At 44.8% G+C, this 24,242-nt stretch overlaps 1 protein-coding gene across 9 annotated transcripts in view; it reads right to left on the bottom strand.

Moving 5' to 3' along the window:
• The window catches only part of BTBD9 (BTB domain containing 9), a 511,095-nt gene extending 493,458 nt beyond the window's left edge, over positions 1-17,637 (bottom strand). For 3 of the 9 annotated variants that reach the window (XR_013960438.1, XM_080665251.1, XM_080665247.1), the window contains exon 1: positions 16,903-17,275. Coding sequence is in view for 3 of the 9 variants with exons in the window: in XM_080665251.1 (XP_080521377.1) it covers positions 16,903-17,196 (294 nt within the window). In the remaining 6 variants the exon portion in view is untranslated. Of the gene's footprint in view, positions 1-16,902; positions 17,362-17,467 lie in introns of those variants that run through there. The other 6 variants (XM_080665254.1, XM_080665252.1, XM_080665249.1 and 3 more) reach the window with 6 other exon arrangements.
• Positions 17,638-24,242: the final 6,605 nt, after the last annotated feature.

Raw genomic sequence — 24,242 nt, 5'->3', positions numbered from 1 at the left:
TAACTGCCCTCCCCTGCCAGCCTGGTCACCCCTAACTGTCCTCCCCTGATGGCCTGGTCACCCCTAACTGTCCTCCCCTGCAGGCCTCGTTGCCCCCAACTACCCTCCCCTGCTGACTCGGTCACCCCTAACTGCCCTCCCTTGCCAGCCTGGTCGCCCCTAACTGCCCTCCCTTGCCAACCTGGTCACCCCCAACTGCCCTCTCCTGCAGGCCTGGTCACTTCCAACTGTCCTCCCCTGCAGGCCTGGTGGCCCCCAACTGCCCTCCTCTGCAGGCCTGGGTCCCCCCGCAACTGTCCTCCTCTGCAGGCCTGGTCCCTCCCAACTGCCTTCCCCTGCTGGCCTGATTGCCCACAATTGCCCTCCCCTGCCGGCCATCTTGTGGTGGCCATCTTGTGTCCACATGTGGGCAGCCATCTTTGACCACATGAGGACGGCCATCTTGTGTGTTGGAGTGACAGTCAATTTGCATACTACTCTTTTATTAGATAGGCTAGCTAAGATTTGGAAACAGCCCAATTGACCATCAGGAGATGAGTGGATAAAAAAGCTGTGGGACATTTACACTATGGAATACTATGCAACTGTAAAAGAGGGATCTCTTACCCTTTGGGACAACATGGATGGACCTAGAAAATATTATGCCAAGTGAAGCAAGCCAATCTGAGAAAGACAAATATCACATGATCTCACTTATTTGTGGAATCTAATGAACAAAATGAATTGACCAACAAAATAAGACCCAAAGTATAGAGGCTTGGAACAGACTGACATACCTCAATGTGGGGTTGGGGGGACAAAAAGAGATAAACCAAAAACTTTATATACTTACTATAGGCCCAGTGCACAAAATTCATGCACTTGGGGCAGGGGGGTTCCCGCAGCCCAGCCTGCACCCTCTCGTAGTCCAGGAGTCCTCAGGGGATGTCCAACTGATGGCTTAGGCCTGCTCCCCGCATCAGTCGTACATCCTTAGCGCTGTCACAGAGCAGGAGAGGCTCCCGCCACTGCTGCTGTGCCCACCAGCCATGAGCCTGGCTTGTGGCTGAGCGGTGCACCCCCTGTGGGAGCACACTGACCACCAGGGGGCAGCTCCTGTGTTGAGTGTCTGCCCCTGGTGGTCAGTGCGTGTCATAGCGACCGGCTGTTCTGCCATTTGGTCAATTTGCATATTAGCCTTTTATTATATAGGATATCCATAGCTCATAGACTTGGGAAATAGGGTAGTGAAAACCTTGGGGGGTGGGTGGGGCTGGGAAGAGGGAGGACAATGGGGAAAAATGGGAGGTACCTATAATACTATCAACAATAAAAAATGGATTTAATATTTTTAAAAATCCACAAAGATTGAGTATCATGAGAAGGTAACATGAAATAGCGAATCAAATGACCTGAACTGTATTTCAAATGAATCACATAACTACACTGAAGGGGTTACATAACCCATGTAACTTTTGAACAAAGTATTTGTACTATATTCCCTCAGGCTAATTTTTTATGTTAAGCAAATACTGAAATCTAGTTAATGGGTTTCATTTTCACAGAGGCATAAGTTCATAATTTTGAAACTACTTTCTAGGTGCATTAGGAGAATACAAGTAAATATGGGATCAATAAAGGAAAACCATGTTCTCAGTGTTGGAAAAGAAGTTACAAATATGAAAAGGGGAAAGGACATAATAAACAATGTGGTTAGGATTGGAATAGGAACTGACAGTGTGAATTCAAGGGTTTAATACAGATAGAGATACACAAAATTAGATATAGATGTGGAGGTACACACACACATACACACACACACCTGTTTGCTAAGAGGGCCTAGATAGAAGCAATGATATCCCAATAATCATGAGCACACCTAACTCTGAGATTTCAATTTCTAGATACAATTTCTCACTAGGGGTTCTCTAGAGCTCTGGAGAGGATTCTAGTGCAGGGACAGGGAAAAAAACAAGATGAACCTGAACTATCCTGTTGTACTAGAAAATAAGTGCTCAAAAAATAATGGGGACACATCAAAAAGACATCAGCCAGCTTTCATTGGTTGAATATGGAACAATTTGAGTAAAGGAAATAAATATTTATAAATATTTATAAAGAATTATAAACCATTGGATAATAAGAATCTGTGAGTTCATAGTATTGTTGAGGATCTTTTCTATAGTATACAATACTATAGAAGCAATCCGTAGTATTGTATCTGTGAGTTCATAGATATTAATTAATTAATTAGAGAAGTCAACTAATAAATATAGAAGAATGATGGAATTAAGAAATATTCATTTGGCAAAACTGAAAGTTTAAGGAGTAACAGGGTATTTATATAGTCTCAAAGTATTTCACCAGAAGACATATTACTTAAGAAGGAAAAAGTGTAACTTTACCTCAGAAAAAAACAGGAAAAATCCACCTTAACCAAATGATCAAAGTTAACATCACCAGTAATGGGACACATCAACACCACTGGCCTCCTAAAATGACACACTGAGAAAACCACATCACATTTGTGGTATTCTGCCAAAATGCATTAATATGGATCTAATCATGAGGAAACAACAAACAAAACTCAAATGAGAGGCATTCTATTTAAAAGCAAAACAAAACACTGGCCTATCCTCTCAAAAATGTCAAGGGTCTCACAGACAAGGACTGATGAACTGTTCCAGAGACCAAAGGAAAACCAAGAAATGAGGCACACTGCATCAACCTTTATTTATTTTGTTTTGAGGTGTTTTTGTTGTTGTTGCTATCAAGGTATTCATGGATAAGCCAATTGGGACAACAAGGCATGCAGATTACATAATAGTATTCTATTAATGCTAATTTTTTGAGAATTACAAGGTAGTAAAAATATTTTTTTTTTTTTTTTAGGAAATGCACACTAAAAGATTGAAATAAAACAACATTGTCTCTGCAACTTACTCTTTTTTTTTTAAATATATTTTATTGATTTTTTTACAGAGAGGAAGGGAGAGGGATAGAGAGTGAGAAACATCGATGGGAGAGAAACATCGATCAGCTGCCTCCTGCACACCTCCTACTGGGGATGTGCCCGCAACCAAGGTACATGCCCTTGACCGGAATAGAACCTGGGACCTTTCAGTCCGCCGGCCGATGCTCTATCCACTGAGCCAAACCAGTTAGGGCTCTGCAACTTACTCTTAACAACAGTTAGGAAATATATACATATGGAAAGAGAAAAGAATAAAACAAATATGTAAAGTGTTAACATTTAGGGGATATGATGAAGGTTATATGAAAATTCTACCTAAAATAAGGTTAAAAGTAAAAGAAGTAAAAAGCAAGCAGGTAACTGATACTTATTGGGGGTAGAGATGGTAAAGTCAAGATCTGGTTAACATCTAAAGAAATAAAGTGCTGAAATAAAAACCTAACTGTAATGTGTTCTGAAAAGTTTCCCTGACTGAACCAATTGTGTTCTACATACAACAACTAAAGAATGAGATCTGGAATAAAATGGATCTACTTTAGGATCTTACTCAAGAAGAAGAGTTTCTAAAGCACCCAAAGGACGTTAATATAAGTTTACAGACTCATCTAAGCCATGTGACCCAAAGTCATTGCGCTATATGGAAGTTGAAATGCATGCCTTCAGACACATTAAGTACTTTTCTTCTAAAAGTTTGGAAGGTAAATTAATTTACCTAGAAATGTTTTATTCTATTTAAGATTAATTATGGAAACTATTAAATAAGTGTAAATAAAATATATTAGAATAAATTCATGAAATAGGTCTGGCTGGCATGGCTCAGTGGTTGAGAGTCAACCTATGAATCAGGATCATGGTTCGATTCGCGGTCAGGGCACATACCCGGGTTGCGGCTCAATTCCCAGTGTGGGGTGTGCAGGAGGTAGCTGATCAATGATTCTCTTTCATCACTGATGTTTCTATATCTCTCTCTCCCTCTCCATTCCTCTCTGAAATCAATAAAAATATTTTTAAAAACTAAATAAATACATGAAATAGGATAAAAATGAAAACATTCTAGCTGTATTAGAACTAAAGCTAATGAGATAGATGCAAAACTTCAAGAAATCACCAACAAATATGTAAATTATAAAAAACGTGCTTTCAATTTAAAAACCACTACCTTTTCTTCAAAGCATTTCCAGAAATCCTGTGAATACATAAGCCAGAAAAATTACAGTATGTCCTACAATGGGGACAATCAATTTCAGCTGAGAATATGACTTTATCTGACAAAGGATTTATGATTATTTTAAAATATGTCTACAAATTCTTTGACAAAACCCCTCTCCCCACCCCCAAAAAAGATGGAGCCTAGTTGCCTTCCCTAGAGTGTAGGCTGGACTTAGTGACTCATTTAAAACAGAATATACAGAAGGGGCAGTGTGTGTAGTCAAGATAGGACATATAGGGCATGTGGTTTCCTCCCTGCTCTCTCTTGCATCACTTGCTCTGGGTAAAGACAGGTTGTGAGGACACTCCCAACAGTCCTTGGAAAGACCTAAGGCTTCATGCCAACAGCCATGTGAAAGCCACCTTAGAGGCAGATCCTCCAACCCTAGTCAAGCCTTCAGATGACTGCTGCAGTGTGGGTCAACAGCTTAACTCACCAGAAACTCTGAGCCAGAAGCACCCAGCTAAGCTGCAACTGAACTCTTGACCCAGAGAAATGGTTAGATATTTGTTGTTTTAAACTGCTATATTTGGGGTAATTTGTTACATAGCAATGATAACTAATACAGGGCTTAATACTTACACATTTATATAATTACTAGAGACCTGGTGCATGAAATTCATGCACGGGGGGTGGGGATTTGTCCTTCAGCACAGCCTGCACCCTCTCCAATCTGGGACCCCTCAAGGGATGTCCAACTGCCCTCTCACAATCCAGGACTGCTGGCTCCCAACCGCTCGCCTGCCTGCCTGATTGCCCCTAACCACTTCTACCTGCCAGCCTGATCACCACTTAACCACTCCCCTGCCAGCCTGATCGATGCCTAACTGCTCCCCTGCCTGCCTGATTGCCCCTTACTGCCCTCCCCTGCTGGCCTGGTCACCCCTAACTGCCCTACCCTGCCAGCCTGGTTGCCCCTAACTATCCTCCCCTGAAGACCTGGTCACCCCTAACTGACCTCTCCTGCTGGACTGGTTGCCCCCAAATGCCCTCCCCTGCAGGCCTGGTCCCCCCAAACTGCCCTCCCTGCAGGCCTGGTCCCCCCCACTGCCCTCCCCTGCAGTCCTGGTCACCCCCATCTGCCCTCTTCTGCAGGCCTTGTCGCTCCCAACTGCCCTCCCTTGCAGGCCTGGTTGCCCCCAACTGCTCTCCCCTGCTGGTCTGGTCACCCCCAACTGCCCTCCCCTGCAGGCCTGGTTGCCCCAAGCCTGCCCCAACTGCCCTCCCCTGCAGGCCTGGTCCCCCTCATCTGTCCTCTCCTGAAGGCCTGGGTCCCCCCCCCCCCAACTGTCCTCCCTTGCAGGCCTGGTTGCCCCCAACTGCCCTCCTCTGCCAGCCCGGTCACCTAACTGCCCTCCCCTGCAGGCCTGATCGCCCCCAACTGCCCTCCCTTTCAGGCCTGGTCCCTCCCAACTGCCCTCCCCTGCTGGCCTGATTGCCCATAACTGCCCTACCCTGCTGACCATCTTGTGGCAGCCATCTTGTGTCCACATGGGGGCAGCCATCTTTGACCACATGGGGGCAGCCATCTTGTGTGTTGGTCAATGATTCTCTTTCATCATTGATATTTCTATATCTCTCTACCTCTCCATTCCTCTCTGAAATCAATAAAAATATTTTTAAAAACTAAATAAATACATGAAATAGGATAAAAATGAAAACTTTCTAGCTGTATTAGAACTAAAGGTAATGAGATAGATGCAAAACTTCAAGAAATCACCAACAAATATGTCAATTTGCATATTACCTCTTTATTATATAGGATAATTATACTAGAGGCCTGATGCACGAAAATTCGTGCAAGAGTAGGCCTTCCTTCCCCCAGCTGCCAGCACTAGCTTGCCCTCCGACACCCAGGACCTGGGCTTCCCTCCTCCGGCCACCGGCAGGCACCTGAGACCCAGGCTGCTTCCCTTCTCCAGCCACCGGCAGGCACCCAGCACCCAGGCTGGCTTTCCTCGGGCCTCCCGCAAGCACCCTAGATCCGGGCTGGCTTCCCTCCAGACCCAGCTCCATCTGGAATGACAACCAGTCTAATTACCATATTACCCTTTTATTATTATAGATTATTATTATAGATTTAGAGGCCCAGTGCATGGATTCGTGCACCAGTAGGGTCCTCAGCCTGGCCTGCACCCTCTCACAATCTGGGATCGGGCCAAAACCGGCAAGTCCGACATCCCCTGAGGGATGCAGCAGTGCACAAAGAGGCAGGTGGCTGGGGAGGAGCGGCTCCCCCTCATCCCAGCCTGCTGCTGCTGCTGCTGCTGCTACCGCCTTTGCTCGGTAGTGCTGCTGCGGCAGCAGGAGAGGCTCCTGCCGCTGCAGCTGCGCTCACCAGCCATGAGCCAGGCTTCTGGTTGAGCGGCACTCCCACTGTGGGAGCGCACTGACCACCAGGGGGCAGCTTCTGTGTTTTGTGACCATCTCTCCCCTGGTGGTCAGTGCATGTCATAGCGATCGGTCAACTGGTCATTTGGTCGCTTAGGCTTTTATATGTGTAGAAGAAAAAAATATACATATTGTGAAATTAGCTGAAAAAGACAATGCTTTACAACGATAATTATAGTTGACCCTTGAATAACAAAGAGGTTAGGGGCACCAACCCCCTGCACAGTTGAAAATCCACATATAACTTCTGACTCCCCCAAAACTTAACTACAGTCCCTTGGAATCCATGGGGATTAGCTCTAGGACCCCTGTGGATACAAAAATCCACAGATGTTTAAGTCCCTGATATAACATAGTGTACAACAATGCATACAGTCAGTCCTCCACATCCAGACTCCCAACTGCAGATCAAAAATACTGTTTTTTATCCATGGCTGGTTGAACCTGTGGATGAAAAACCTGGGGGTAAGAGAGACTACTAATTGTCTAGTTATTGAAAAATATCTATGAATAAGTACGCCCACAAGGATCAACTGTACAGTCAATACTTCCAGGAATGTATAAAATAAGACCCAAAAAAGATAAGCCAGTCAGAGAAAGAAAAGTACCATATGATTTCACTCACATGTGAAATCTAATAAACAAAAGTAACAAACAAGCAAATAAAGATAGATTCATAGAGAGCAGACTGACAACTGTGTGGGGGTGTTTCAGAGAGCTGGGGAGGGCAGCAGAGGGATTGAGGGGAAAAAAGAGGAAAAACTCTTGGACACAGACAACAATGTGGTGATTGCCAGGTTGGGGTGGGGGGTGTAAATGGTAACAGAGATCTGACTTAGGGTGGTGAACACACAATAAAGTGTACAGATGATGTGAAACTATACACCTGAAATCTGTCTAATGTTGTTATCCAGTGTCACCCCAATAAATTCAATAAAAAAGGAGTTCTTAATTTATTTTATTTTATTTTTTTTAAATATATTTTATTAATTTTTTACAGAGAGGAAGAGAGAGGAGAGGGATAGAGAGCTAGAAACATCGATGAGAGAGAAACATCGATCAGCTGCCTCCTGCACACCTCCTACTGGGGATGTGCCCGCAACCAAGGTACGTGCCCTTGACCGGAATCGAACCTGGGACCTTTCAGTCCGAAGGCCGACGCTCTATCCACTGAGCCAAACCGGTTTCAGCTATTTTAAATGTCAATTGCTTGGAAAAGCACAGTTCCTCCACTAGAATACTTTGCAACTATACATAGAGAAGTGGGAAATCTGAACATTTATGCAAAATCTCTTGTCAAGTACAGCATGTCTTCACAGGACAATCAGCATTTTAATGTCCTCCTCCATATGCCCTCATCCCTAACAATATTATCAAATTGTCTTTGATCCATTTTTATTAAAATTCTAACTTCCTCCATAACTTTCCCAAGTCAGTGGAAACAAGACTGGAGTTCTTTCTGGGGACATATGCTAGCTAAGGCCCCAACACCTAGAGTGGACATGAAGAGCACTGGTCTGAAGTCCAAGCCTGAGACTAAAGTCCTGTCCCATCTCACTGGCCACAAACTGCAGGCAAACCGTTCTCCCATGCAGAATTTCAGTTGTCTTATTAACAAAATGGGTATAATATCCATTTTATAAGGTTATTATTATAAAGAAAATATAATAGTAACCTGATAAAAGGCATAGCATAATGCAGCTACTCGATAAACAGTAGCTAGTTATTAATGAACTTTTTATTTGCACATATTATAAATACATTTCCAAAACCAAGAAAATAAGAGGACAGATTGCCAGACATATATATATATATATATATTTATATATTTATTTATATATTTATATATACTTATATATATTTATATATATTTATATATATTTGTATCATACAAAAATGCAAAAGACTGCCTAGGAGATTAATGTGGATTTATGACATGTTTAGTTTCTGGAACATTACAGCAGCTTATGAGTTAAAATCAAACCTGAACACTCAGGCACTCAACAAGCACTGTCAAACCTAGTCTGTGATCAATGTTTACATAGCACTTATCATATTCCATATAGTATTGTAAATATGTTTTTTACTCCTCTACCAAATTACCTATTCTTTGATTGCTTAAAAAATTTTATTTAGCCCTATATTTTTTTCATGGCTCCTTGCATACATAAGGCTAAATTTAACTTCAAGTCCTTGATGTCTGCTCATACCAATATATTCTTGAGATTATAAAATTCAGGCATCAGATCTTCCCCCTGACAATGTGCTCACTCATGCAGGTAGTATCATACCCCCTAACCAAAGCTAGTGTTAGATGCCAAGATCAATAATCATTTCTCAATCCTCAGCACTGTGCACAGCTTCTGGCACATAGTAAATACTTAATGAGTGTTAGAGGAATAAATGCAAGAGAACAAGAGGCCAAGAAGAACAAGAAGCATGGTGAGTTGCTAATTTTAACTCCTAAAATCTCTTTACAGTATGCTTATCTTTGTACAACTACCTTTTGATTTCCTATACAGTAGACTTCCTTATAGCTCCCAATCAGAGATTAGGACTAACATTTGTGCTCCATGCCGAAGTCCTAAGATCCAAAGCATATCAGCAAATCCTATCTAATAAAGAGGGAATATGCTAATTGACCATCACACCTTCACAAAGATGGCGGCACCCACAGCCACAAGATGGAGGCACCCAGTCCCCTCAGCCCCACAGAGGCAGCAGGTTTGCGGCATGGCTGGGCCTGCCCTCAGGCGGGTCTGGCTGCTCTGCACGGCTGCCTCCGGAGTCCCCCAGTCCCCTAAGCTCCCAGCTGCCCAGAGCTGGCCCGAGGCACAGGCAAGCCTCAGATGGCAGCTTCCCAGACACCCAGGGCCAGCCCAAGGCTCAGGTAACCAGGGCCGGCCAAGGCTTGCGCTGCCGGCAGTGGCAGCAGCAGAGGTGTGATGGGGGTGTCGCCTTCCCCTGAGGGCTCCTGGACTGTGAGAGAGGGCAGGCCAGGCTAAGGGACCCCCCATCCAGTGCATAAATTTCAATGCACCGAGCCTCTAGTAAGGAATAAACACCTATCTAAACATCAGCTATTTGAAAGAAATTTTCTGTACACATGTGTAAAATTAGAAACAGTGCCTTCTCTGTGACTCACCAGAAATAGGAGGATGAATAAAATCTATGTGAAATACATGTAATCACACACAAGAACAGTATTAAGAAACTTCAAAGGTTTATTCAAACTAATACTGCATGCCAAGCATTATGCCAAATTCCGCAGAAGAGAGAAGTAAGATCAGATGAGGTCTATGGACTTGGAAAGCAGACTGGTGGATCTGGAGAATCTGCAGGCTGTTAACTTCCTTATCCTTCTCTAAACTCTCTCCTGGTTCTCTATCAACCCCAGCCTCTTTGTTAGTCTCTATGCTGGTTTTTCTCTTTCACGCATACTCTAAGTCAGTATTTCTCAAAGTGTGGTCCTGGAAATAGCATTATCATCACCTGAGAACTTGTTCAAAATATAAATTCTTGAGCCCCACTCAGACCTACTGAATCAGAAACTAATCAGGGCAGGACCCAGAAATCTGTTTTATCAAGGTCTCTAGGTATTTCTGATGCATGCTCAAGTTTAAGAACCAATCCAAGTTTGATCTACATGTTGATTTCTAAAAGTTCTTTCCAGTTCTCCATCTTCTCTACAACTATAATATTACTACTACTACTAGAAACAGCTGTCATTTATTAAGCATTTATAAGCTAGGCGCTGTGCTAATCATTGTGCACATGCTATCTTACTTAATCTATACAACAATTAAAGTACCATTAGCCCCACATTTCAAAAGGAAATTTAGGCTTAGAGATGTTAAGTAACTTGCCTAAAGTCACCCACTCCAACCAAATAAGTGGCATAACAGAGATTTGACCTTGGGTTTTCCCGACTCCAAAGTCCACAGCATTAACCTTACTTAGTGGTACTACTTCCATAGGCTCAAAGGCTCTCACTTACATTACAATTATTCCTAAACTGTATCTGGAGTAGTATTTCCAATTACCTAGTGGATCTCTCTAAACTCCAAACAGGGACCTTTAAATTTTGGCATGCCATCATTTCTTCTCTCCACTGCAAGTCAACTCCTCCTCCTGTGTTTTCTAATTTAATGTCATCATAATCGTTAGGTACTCAAGTTACACAAGTCTTCTTTAACTTCTCACTCTCACTTCTGGCTGGAGATTGTAGTATCTAAAATTTCTCTACAATTCATCAATGGGCAAAAATTACAAGCATTTCCTGTAAGATGAGGAACAAGATAAGGGTGTCCGCCTTCACCACTCTTATTCAACACTATGGGCCCAGTACATGAATTCGTGCACCATGAAAGGAACTGTGGGCCATGAGGCTGCGGTGGGCACAGAGGCGGGTCTCAGTCCATCCTCCGTGCCCCTGCCCGGCCCCTGCCCGGCCCCTCCCGCCACAGCCCCCCGGTCCTGTCTACCAGCAGCCCTGCTCCAACGGCCACCACTCCCACACTGTGACAGCGCAGGCTCCGCTCGCACCTGCTGACGGCGCAGAGCGATTGGGGCCGGCACCAGCAGTGGGTGTGAGCGGAGCCGGCACCATCAGCGGGTGCGAGCAACAGCTGCTGCCCTGATCGCCCCTCAGGAGCAGGGGGAGGTGGAGAAACCTCAGGGGCAATCAAGGCTGGCAGCCACCGCTCGTACCCACTGACGGCGCCTAGCGATCGGGACCAGCGCTGGGCATAAGCAGCAGGTGCGAGCATTTCCAGTGCCAGCTGTGGGTACAAGCATTGGCTCTGGCACCGGCAACAGGTGCAAGTGGGGCCATCGCCGGCAACGGGTGCAAGCGGCGGCTGCCAGCCCCGATCGCCACTCAGGAGCAGGGGGAGGTGGAAAAGCCCTGAGGGGCAATCGGGGCTGGCAGCGGGTGCAAGCAGCAGCCCCAGCGCCTGCAGTGGATGTGAGCGGGGTACTGGCAGCAGGTGCGAGCTCCCGGTGGGACCACAGTGCACGGGAGCAAAAAATGTTCAGTAACCACCAGAGGCTCGCCCCAATGACAGCAACTGGCACCCCACCTTGGTCTGGTGCTCCCGCTCACCTGCTACACCATCCCGCCATGGCCGATGCCCACCATGTTCTGCGCACACCCCCTGGTGGTCACTGCACATCACAGCAACCGGTTGTTCAGTTGTTCGATTATTCCGCCGTTCAGTCTATTTGCATATTATGGTTTTATATATATAGAAGATAGATAGTAATGGAAGAACTAGCCACAACCAGACAAGAAGAAATAAAAGGCATCCAAATTGGAAAGGAAGAAGTAAAACTGTCATTGCAGATGACATGACACTGTATACAGAGAACCCTAAAGATTCAGAAAAAGTATAAGAACTGATAAAGTCAGTAAAGTAGCAGAACACAAAATAAATATATAGAAATCAGCTGCATTTCTATACACCAATAGTGAACGATCACAAAAGGAAGCTAAGAAAACAATCCCATTTACAATTGCATCAAAAAATAATAATAACTGGGAATAAATTTAACCAAGGATGTAAAAGACCTGTGCTCAGAAAATTATAAGACACTGAACAAAGAAACAGAGGATACAAATAAGTGGAAGCATATACTATGGTGATGGATAGGAAGAATTAACATCATTAAAATGTCCATACTACCCAAAGCAATCTATAGATTCAACACTATTTCTATCAAGATACCAATGGCATATTTCACAGAATTAGAACAAATATTTCAAAATGCATATGACTCCAAAAGACTCAAAAGAGCCATAGCAATCTTGAGACAGAAGAACAAAAGTTGGAGGAATCACTCTACTGGATATCAAACTATACTACGCGGCCCTAGTAATCAAAAGAGCATGGTACTGGCATAAAAACAGACATATAGATCAATGGAACAGAATAGAGAGCCCAGAAATAAACCCACATCTTTATGGTCAATTAATATTTGACAAAGAAGGCAAGAACATATAATTGGATAAAGATAGTCTATTCAATAAATGTTGTTGGGAAAATTGGACCAAAAAAATGAAACTAGACCATCTTTGTACACCATATACAAGAATACATTCAAAGTGGATTAAAGACTTGAATGTAAGACTCGAAACCATAAAGTTCCTAGAAGAAAACACAGGCAGTAATATCTTGTACGTTGCTCAAAGCAACGTTTTGTTTCCTGATATATCGCCTCAGGCAAGGGAAACAAAAGAAAAAATAAACAAATGAAACTACATCAAACTAAAAAATTTTTGCACAACAAAAATAAACCATCAACAAACTGAAAAGACAACGCACTGAATGAGAGAACATATTTGCCAATGATATATCTGATAAGGGGTTATATGCAAAATTGTAAAGAACTCCAACAACTGAACATCAAAAATAACAAACAATCCAATTTTAAAATGGGCAAAGGACCAGAATAGACACATCTCCAAAGAGGACATACAGATGTCAATAGACATATGAAAAGATGCTAAACCTCACTAATCATTAGAGAAATGCAAATTAAGTCAGAATGGCTATTATCAATAAACTAGAGGCCCGGTGCCTGAAATTCGTGCACTTGGGGGGAGGTCCCTTAACCCTGCCTGCGCCCTCTCGCAGTGCAGGAGCCCTCGGGGGATGTCCTACTGCCGACTTAGACCTGTTCCCCAGGGAGCGGGCCTAAGCCATCAGTCCCACATCCTCAGTGCTGCCATGGAGGTGGGAGAGGTTCCCACCACCGCCGCTGCGCTCACCAGCCATGAGCCTGTCTTCTAGCTGAGCAGCACTCCCCCTGTGGGAGCGTAATGACCACAAGGGGGCAGCTCTTGCATTGAGCATCTGCCCCCTGGTGCCTCCTGGTGCGCATCATAGCAGCCAGTCGTTCTGCCATTCAGTCAATTTGCATATTAGCCTTTTATTATATAGGATCAACAAACAATAAGTGTTGGCAAAGCTGTGGAGAAAAAGAAACCCTCATGTATTGCTGGTGGGAATACAGATTGATGCAGCCACTGTGGAAAGCAGCGTGGAGTTACCAAAAAAAATTGAAAACAGACTTGCCTTATGATCCAGGGATTCCACTTTGGGGAATATATCTGAAGAAACCTGAAATACTAATTCAAAAGAATATATCCACCCCAATAAACGCTGTTCATTTCAGCATTATTTACAATAGCCAAGATTTGGAAGCAACCCAAGTGTCCATCATTAGATGGGTGGATAAAAAAGCTGTGGTACATTACACAATGGAATACTACTTAGCCATAAAAAAGAAGGAAATCTGACCTTTTGTGATAGCATGGATAGACCTGGAGAGAATTATGCTAAGTGAAATAAGTCAGTCAGAGAAAGACAAATACCATATGATTTCACTTATATGTAGAATTAAATAAACAAAATAAACAAACAAAATAGAAACAGACTCACAGATACAGAGGACAGAATGACAGCTGTCAGAGTACAGTGGATGGGGCGGGGAGGGACTGGGTGAAAGAGGTGAAGGGACTAAGCAAAAAAAAATTATAGACACAAACAACAGTGTGGTGATTACCAGGGGGGAAGGTAAAGAGGGGAGGGGGAGGTAGAAGAGGATAAAAGGGGGATAAATGGTAATGGAAGGAGACTAGACTTAGGGTGGTAAACACAACAATACAATATATAGATGATATAGAAATTATACCCCTGAAACCTACTTAATTTTATTAACCAATGTCACACCAATAAATTCAACTTTAAAAAAAAAAATGGAATGGAAGACCCCTTCATAATTGGGTCCCAACCATACCTTTCCTGTCTCAACACTCCTGCCATACAACAAGCCTATAAGAAACAATTCAAGATTTTCCCAAAACCCTATTCAATTTTAATCTTTGGCAGCTGACTTATGCTATCCCCTCTCCTTGGAATGCTTGTTTTCCCTTTTACTTGTGGCAAAATTGTACTCAACCTTCGGGACTAAGTTCATCCCTCTTATCTTTAAAGCTTTTCTGACTCAATTTTTTCCTAGCCAAAGTGATCCTCAGCATTTTATTCATTCCAAAAGTAATTAACTCTTATAACATAACATGGTTAGTGGTTTGTCTCCTCAGACAAATGCTTAGTATCTCAGGAATACACTGTCTTATTCTTTGTCTTCCCAGCACCCAACGTAGTGCTTAGCTACAGCCAGCACCCAATAAATATTTACTGAGTTGTTAAATAATGCAACATTTAGTGCTGCAACTTTATACATCTTAGGTTAGCAATTCAACTTCAGGTTTACACCATTCAAAAGAATTTTAACATAACCACCCACTGTAGAGACCAAAAACTCAATATTTAACAGCAGCATCTTTAATTTGCTCAAATCTTTTTGTCAATATTTTTCTTAATTTTTATTGATGAGAGAGAAAACAAAACATCAATTTGTCATTTCACCCACCCATGCATTCAGTGGTCAATTCCACAACATTATTGTTTTTGTTTTTACAGGATCAGCAGTAACTAATAACTTCACAGGCCACTATGAGAGAGAATCCCACTCAAAACTGTATCACTGAGAGTGAGAGTGGCTGAATAATTGCTTTGGGTACACCATTTCAATAAATTTCCAATGGAATGGGCCAAGCACATCAGGTAGATTTTAGAAATGGGGACATGCACTGCTGACTAAACACATAAGATACATGCACATTAGTGAGGCATTTATTCAAGTAAGTAATAGAAATCAGAAGTGCACAACAACCTATGTTGTCAACTGTAATATCCATTCAGTGTGTTAAGACTCTCCTTGAGTAGCACAAGGTCCATCCCATCCAGCAAGAGGACTTTACCTTGTTATCAGTGGGATGCTGATAAAGCCTGCCTGAGCCTTAACACTTTCCCCTCCCAATCTGCTAAACCTTTTATCTCCAATATTCCCCTATCAGAGACCTTCTGCTCCACTCATCCAACAAATGTCTCCTCAATACTAGTATATCCCCAACAACAATTCACACTATTTTCTCAATATCTGATTTCTTATCTCTTCTAATTCAAATTTTACTCTTCTTCCAAAGACCAGCTCAAATCTTACCTCTTCCAAAATGTTCATTAACTCAGCCCACCACAGTCTTTTATCTTTTCTAAATTTCTAGTGCACTTAAAGTATAGCAGCTCACATAGCACTTGTTTACATACTATCCCATTTGGTTTCATAATTATCTTTACACATATGCTTTATTTTCCTAAACAGGCTGTTTGCTCTTCAAGGGAAAAAAGCCAGGTCTTCTATGTCATTTGAAATCCCAACAATCGCCCTGGCTGGTTTGGCTCAATGGATAGAGTGCCAGCCTGTGGACTGAAAGGTCATGAGTTCGATTCCGTCAAGGGCACATGCCTTGGTTGGGGGCTCAACCCCAGTGCGGGGGGGGGGGGGGGGGGGGGTGCAGGAGGCAGCCGATCAATGATTCTCTCTCATAATTGATGTTTCTCTCTCCGCCTTTCTCTCTAAAATCAATATGTGTGTGTGTGTAAATAAACCCCAACAATCCTCTTCCCATACCATATGTCACATAATACTGGGGAGAGGAGCACATGTATTAACTACTTGAAGAACTGAACTAAATGCTTACTATACACCACTTATACAGCGTGATATATTACAAATATCTATTGCTTGCCTATTCTGTGGCAAGCACTTTTTTAAGTACTGAAGATATAAAGCCATGATGAAAACACGTGATTCCTGTCCTAAAACGCTATTATACTCCAGAGAGCAAGAGACACTGAATTTCGAGCACTCTAAGTATTACAGAGCAAGGTTTTTTTTACTGGTTCCCTGATGTAAGAACTTCAGGCAACGTATTTTACAGATCCTCAGCTATGAAACAGAATCACAGAATTTTACAGCTGAATGATAACTTAGAAGTAATTTTCTTGCACAGATCATGATTAAACTTCAGAACAGTTTATCTTTCTACAGATTCCAGGCACTGCCTCAACCCACAGTCAGAAGAGACTGACTTCTCCCCCTCCAATTCTTTCTGGTAACTACAACCAGCACACAGGTACCCATGAGAAGCCCAGCGCACCAAGAGCGCACCCTCACTCTCAGGCCTGTCTGACCATCCACTCTCCAACCCGCACGCTGAACAGAATCTGTAATTTCTACTTAGTAAACAGCAAGTCTGTTCTATGTTTAAGAAAAACAAAAAGCAGTGCCTCCATTCTGGGAAATAAAACAGCTGATTTGAATCTATGAGGAAGGACAGAAAATAGATACCCGCCCCTTGGCCACAAAGCTGTAGCAACAATGTGATAAAAATGCCCAGAAGAGACAAAGTTTTAGGTGTGAATTAAGCACGTGCACATACATGTGAAGTTGGAAGCTCTGGGTAATAGGCTGGCCCCCTATCTCCTCTGACAGCTCGCCTTCCCCAGGCCGTGGGTGTGTCCGGCGCCGCACGCAGGCACTGATTCACAATTCTGTACTTAACGACCGGCTCCTCGTCCCAGGGCAGGGGCGCGGAAGGCCCCGGCAGCGCCAAACTTTCCGCACCCCAACCCCGGCGCCCCTGGTGGTGCCGCCTCCTCTCGTCTCGGCAGCCTCGTCTCAGGGAGGATGAGACGCCGTTCTGGGTGCCCGGGCTCCTCCGGGCTTGACTCATTTCGGGAGACTGACGGAGCCACCCTGAAGCCCCCAGACACCTACTTCTCACTAAACCTTTCAGAACAACAGTCTTCGCCAGCCCCTCGCAGCCGCTTCCCAGAGCGCCCGCGTCCAGAAACTGACCCTCGTCAGCCCCCGTCCGCGGAGGAAGCCGCGAAGGGGCGTGGAGTGGCGCGCGCAGGTGCGGTGGGGGCGTGCGTCCCCGCGCCCTGGCCCGCGCAGCAGGTGCGGCCAGGCCCCACCTCCCCTGCGAGGCCCGGGCTACTCACCCCGACCAAGTTCTGCGACCCAGCCGCCGGCTCAGAGGCCACTTCCGCCGGCTCCGCAGTCCCCTCGTAGCCACCGCCCCCTGGGCCCCTGCCGTCGCCGCCGTCCTCGCCTCCGCCGCCGCCGCCGCCGCCTCCGCGGCGCGCGTCCGCTCTCACGCACACCGCCGTGGCCGCGCACGCGCTTCGGCGCGCTGGCGTCACTTAGCAACCGCTGGGCGGCCGGCGGGCGGGGTCCGAGGGTTTAGGGCCGGAGGCCGCCTCAGGCGGGTTAGGCGGATTTTGCTGGTTTTCCCCACCCGCCCAACCTTTGCCCTCCGGAGCAGGGGCCCCAGGGTGTGGCTGCCCTTCCGGCACCTTGCTCCGGGTAAGTGACGTCACCACATGTCACTGTATGGCGTCACCGATCTCATCACTGCGAATGGGAAGGTCCCCAGCTTGATCGCGGCCCGCGAATTTAAGGGGCGCCTGTGGTGGAGAGAGCAGTGGCCTCGTCCAGACTGGCGCGGAAGCCATAGACTACTGCGAAGTGCGGATGGTTCTCAAAGGAGTAAAGCCAACGGGGCTGAGTGCGCGCTTCAGGTGGAAGACGCAAGGGACCCTCGCTAACTCAGGAGGAGGGGGTAATGGATCCAGCCTTGAATTCCCCTGACTCTCGGTTTCCTCCTTCTATGAGCAGGGATGGATAACAATGCCTTTCCAGCCTACATTGGATGGCTGAAAGGAAAGAATGTATGCAAAGGTGTTCTGTAAAGCTTTATTTTAAGAGAAGGCAGTCAAACAAAAGCAATTAAGAAAGGACTTTGGGCCCTCGCAGGTTTGGCTCAGCAGAGCGTAGAGGCCCTCAGACTGAAGGGTCATGGGTTGGATTCTGGTCAAGGGCATGTACCTTGGTTGCAGGCTCAATCCCTGGTCTGGATGTGGGCAGGCAGCCAATTGATGACTCTCTCTCCCATCCCCCTTCCTTCCACTCTCTCTCAAAATCATTGGAGAAAATATCCTCCAGTGCGGATTAACAGAAAAAGAATGGACTTCCAGTCAGATTCAAGTGTGGGAGTTTGAAGAGAGTAACCGGAAAGGACGTAATTCCAGGCAAAAGAAGCTTCACAAGTAAAGGTGTGAAAGTGAAAATGGACAGGAAGAATAAGGCTTGAGGCAGGGAGATTAGTTTTGAGGCCATTGCTGTACTCCAGATAAGAAGTAAGGAGCAGCTGAAACCAGTTTGGCTCAGTGTATAGAGCATCCACCTGCGGACTGAAAGGTCCCAGGTTCAATTCCGGTCAAGGGCATGTGCCTTTGTTCTGGGCACATCCCCAGTGCGGGGTGTGTAAGAGGCAGCTGATCGATGTTTCTAACTCTCTATCCCTCTCCCTTCCTCTCTGTAAAAAAAAATCAATAAAGTATATATTTTTTAAAAAAGTAATGAGCAGAACCAAATCATTGGCAATGATAATCATTAGCAATGGGAAGGGATAGATGTGAGCGCTGTTAAGGTGGTAGAATTGACAGCACTGAGGGGAATAAATGTGTAGGCAAATTTCTAATATGGGTGCTGCTGGGGTAGATGGTGGAAACATTTAGCAAGATGAAAAGAAAAGTGAGCGGTCAAACTCCCACCCAAGGGGACAATTTGCATATTAGGGTTTTATTATATAGGATCACCTGCCAGTCGCCCCACTGATGGCCACTAGAGGGGGGGGTTGGGGCCAGCAAACCGATTGTCCAGAGGTTTCTGATCTAAGTTACTAGTAGTGGCAGTCTTAAGGGGATGACTACACTTGTGGGCTATGATGATGAGTTCAAATATAAATATGTTTATTGGGGAAGTGTGGGGCGCGGCTACAGTGTGTTGGACAGGTTCAAGCCTTGGACTGATGAGAGGGCACAGTCCTCTCGTGGCCACGTGCAAGTCCCAGCTTGGAGGGCAGAGCCCTCCCAGCACAATTATAGCCAACAGCTGTAGTTGTAAGCTTGAACCTATGGTCTGAACACGTGGCCCCACGTGTCTAAGTGATATAGGCTGCAAGTAAACAAAGCTTGATCAGGTGCATGTAATTGAGTAGGATCGAAACCCACGAAAATATTGTAAACATCTTGACCACGCCCTTACTTTGCCTCGTGGCATCTGGCTATAAAATAAAGACACGGCTTGTAGTCCATGGCGCTCTCAGGAAGCAGCGTCCCACTGAGACCCAGCTTTCGTTCTCTTGTCTGTCTTTTCTAAGCCTTTCAGCCGTCCCCACTCAGGTTCACCCTTGGCCGTGCCGACGCGGCGCAGGGAAGCACTTATTCTTCACTCATGATGTCTCCTCCCATATGGAGTGACATCCGTTAATATTCATGGCCTCCCACTGTGCCTGCCCCAGCTCACTCCTCCCTGGAGTAGTGACTTTCTGATTTGTGAATTTAGAAAAAAAGAATGTGTACCCAAAGGAAGCTGCCTTCACACAACTCCAGGAGCAGGGCCTTGGGGTGGGGTTGAGGGTGTCTGGTCCAGGGCTACAAAGTTAGTAAACCTATTTAATTCCAGAGTTTGGCATTAGGAAGCAAACTGTCTACAGATAATATCCAATACCTTTCAGTTGTAGTATCCTATATAATAAAACCCTAATACGCAAATTGTCCCCTTGGGTGGGAGTTTGACTGCTCGCTATAACATGTGCTGACCACCAGGGGGTGGCGTGGAACATGGTGGGCATTGGCGACGTGGCGCTTGCAGTGGGTGGCAATAGAAACACTGCCAGCCCTGATGGGCCCCGACAAGAGCTGGACCCTGGTGGGATGGTGGAGCAGGTGAACGGGCGGCGTCAGGCCAAGGTGGGTGCAAGCGGGGACCCGGTCACCCTGCAGGTGGCGACCAGTGGCTGAGGGAGCCGATTGATCGCCCCACGGACGGTAACGGTGACCAGTGGCGGCGGCCAGGGGTGGGGCTGGCGAGTGGGCGGTGCCAGGCCAAGGCAGGTGCAAGCGGGGGCCCTGATCACACACCAGTCTCCCCACAGATGGCCACTAGAGGTGGGGGTTGGGGCCAGCAAGCGGGCGGCACCAAGCCCAGGAGAGGTACCAGGGCTGTGAGGCTGGGGGCACAGGCTGGGGCTGCGAGGCTGGGGGTGGGGGCACGAACTAGGGCCCAATCTCCACAGGCCATCCCAAGGGACCTCACCTGTGTATGAATTTTGTGCACCAGGCCTCTAGTACAGAATAATGCCCCAAAGATGTTCATGTCCTACTCTTCTAGAACCTGTGAATATGTTAACCTTACATGGTAAGGATTTTGAAATGGGGAGATTATCTTGGAATCAGGCTGGGCTGGAGGCAGGAGAGTCATAGTCAGAAAAGGAAATAGGATGATGGGAGCAGAGATCAGAGAGATTTGGACAGTCTGTACTGCTGGCTTTGAAGATGGAGCCAGGAATGCAGGCATCCTCTAGAAGCTGGAAAAAGCAAGGAAACAATTTCCCCTAGAGCCCCCAGAAAGAACGCAGCCCAGTCAATGCCTTGATTTTAAGATTACTGATCTCCAAAACTCTAAGAGAATAAATTTGTGTTTTAAGCCCCTAAGCTTGTGGTAAGTTTTTTACAATAGGAAACTAATACAGTCAGTGGTGAAGATGATAGTTGATTGCTGGCTGCATTCTCCTTTATCTGGAAAAGAAGGGTGCAATTAATTAGGTTCCCTCCAAGATTACTGCAATGTGACTGTGACTTGATGGAGGAAACCTCCACATCTAGAAGGAACTATCTAATGAGCAGTAGAATTACACAGGTCTGTGAATGGTGCGACATTGAGTTAAAATAAAAAAGTTGTGGAAGACATTAACTTACTATTGGTAATGTAAGTCCTAGGCATAGATCAGGGAGAAAATATAGAAGAAACAATAAAGAGGACTAAAGATAGAGCCCAGAAAACACTCACTTAAAAAGGATGGCAGATGAGCAGAAGCCAAGAAAAGTCTGAGGAAGAATGGCCAGAGAGATAAAAAGTAGGTGGGAAATGCCTCTGAAGCCATGGTAGGAAAGAATTGCAAGATGGAGATGGTCAGCAGGGCAGAGACCACAAATAGGTCAAGTATTTCACGGGTAAAAAGCAGTGACTGGATTTAGTAACACAAAAGTGTTTGGTAACAATAGCAGCTGTGGTGAGGCAGTAGCGATAGACACCAAATTACTGGGTTCTGAAAAGCAGGTGGATATGGTGGATTGGCCTCTGGACTGGTTGATGTTTCAGAGTCTGGCTAGATAACCTCAGGCAAACCACTTAACTATTCTATTCCCAGGCTTTGGTTTTTCTCATCTACCAACAGAGAGAATCAGGCTGAGTCTGATTTTCACATAAATTCCTAGATGGAATTTTATCCCCTCAACTTACATTAGACTCATTTGCTTATAATAGCACATTTGAAGTCCTACTTAGATCATCTCACCAAACAGAGCAGTATATGAACATGACACAGTTATTTAAGACACTCTCACTTTGGGGAGGAAGATAAACACTTAAGTATGTAATTAATTGCCATAGCTCTTTTTTAAACAAAGCAAGGCATAAATTCAACAAACTATAACTGTAACAATGTATATATGCTATATTAGAATTCTGTATGAAGTGAAATGAAGGATGTATAAAGTTTTACAGGTGAGGGATGATCAGTTTTGCCTAATTGATATCAAGATATTGTATTTACCAACTCTCTCAGGTAGACACTGCGCCTCAAAAATGGAATAGCTATACCCAGAAATTCCCATGATGATAAAAAACAGCGGGGATTGTCCTGACCTAAGCCAATGCTGATCATTTAACATTCCTTCTAAGTGGTTTTGTTGTGATCTCAGTAATATTTATGTACAACTGCTTCCAAACAGTGTACTTAGTTTGGGGGAAAGGGAGAACACATAAAAAATTGAATGCAAGACTAATTGACTTTCCCACCAGATCCAAGAGAAAACATTTATTTGTTATACATGCCATGGTCTGTTACATTTGCTCATCTAATCCTCATATATTGTTGTTAGTACATACAGACTAGGGAAAAGCCCCAAGTCTGAAAACCTACCTCCATAATCAAAGGGCATGGATCCACCAAAGAAAGAGGCTGGCCACTCCAATCTGGTAATTAATAGTTTATTAAGGGAAGTTTACATACATTGGATGTCTTGAGAGGCCGCAAGACAAAGTGGATCCCTGCAGCACTGGGAATTGTCACAGGTACTCATACCTGAGTGCTGTCAGATTTGGGAAATTACATGCTTGACCAGGTCAGGACTACAACCTGTTCCAGGAACCAGCACAAAGCAGGAGGCAAGGAGAGTAGTGATTATTCCGAAAGTCTTAAAGGGGGGTTTGAAGAGTGCAACTCTGTTCTGGCCCTGATCCAGCACACGGGAGGGTAACTGCTCTACAACCCAGCAGATTGCTTTTATGTGATAGTATGAGCATCTGGGGTTGCCAGATTTGAAAATTTATCACATTAGTTACCTCTAAATGTAGGTAACTAATGTAAACTTTGTATAAATAAATAAATTATGTGTCTATGAGTTTGCAAGACCCTCTGGACCCTCTGTCGGATAGAACTTTACGGACTTGAAAACCTAATTTTCCTATTTATTTATTTGTTTGTTTTTAAGAATTGTTTTTTAAGGAAAATCATGGATTGCCTGAAGGTTACTCCCTCTGTCCACCATCATGTGATAGATGTATACACACACACACACACACACACACACACACACACACACACACAATGGAATATTATCCTATATAATAAAATGCTAATATGCAAATCAACTGAACAGAGGAACGACTGGTCGCTATGTCACGCACTGACCACCAGGGGGCAGATGCTCAACGCAGGAGCTGCCCCTGGTGGTCAGTGTGCTCCCACAGGGGGAGTTCCACTTAGCCAGAAGCTGGGCTCACAGCTGACGAGCACAGTGGCAGTGGCAGGAGCCTCTCCCGCCTCCGCTGCAGGCAGGCAGTAAGAAGCAAGGGGTCCTGGACTGCAAGAGCCTCTGACTGCGAGAGGGATATCTGACTGCCAGCTTAGGCCCGATCCTCGGGGGGGTTGGGCCTAAGCAGCAGGCAGACATCCCCCGAGGGGTCCTGGACTGCGAGAGGGCACAGGCCGGGCTGAGGGACTCCTCCCCCCAACCCCCTGACCTCCACCTCCAGTGCACAAATCTCATGCACCGGGCCTCTAGTACTTAATAATAGTGTATTGCATATTTGACAGTTGCTAAGAAAACAGGTCATAAAAGTTCTCATCACAAGAAAAAAATTTAATAGAAACAAGTACAATATACCATAAGTTTTATAATCCTGTTTTGGTGTTTCTTCTTCTTTCCTTGGTATAACTTTTAAAAATGGAAATAATATAGGCCTATTTTCTGCTTCAGTTTTTATTTACTGGGTTATTCTGTGCCAGGCACAGAGAGAATGAAGAGATTAAAGATATAGTTCTTGCTCTCAAGAACTAGCAATCTAGAACTGCAATGTCCAGTATGGTCGCTTCTAGCCACATGTGGCTACATTTAAATTAAATTAAATTTAAATTCAGTTTCTCAGACTACCGGTAGTCATATTTCAAAAGCTCAATAGCCACATGTGGCTAGTGGCTAGACAGTGCATGTATAGAAGCTTCTATCACTGTAGAAAGTTCTATTGGATAGTGTTGATCTAAAAGTCATGTGTGGATCAGACATGCAAGGTAGGCACAGTGATTTCAGACTAAGAAAGATCATGTGTTAAGTGCATAAAAATGATTTGGGGGCATGTTGAATTTTA

Source organism: Plecotus auritus (genome assembly GCF_963455305.1).
Source record: "Plecotus auritus genome assembly, chromosome: 4".
Classification (NCBI taxonomy): Eukaryota; Metazoa; Chordata; class Mammalia; order Chiroptera; family Vespertilionidae; genus Plecotus; species Plecotus auritus.
This window is presented reverse-complemented; position numbering and strand designations above follow the sequence as displayed.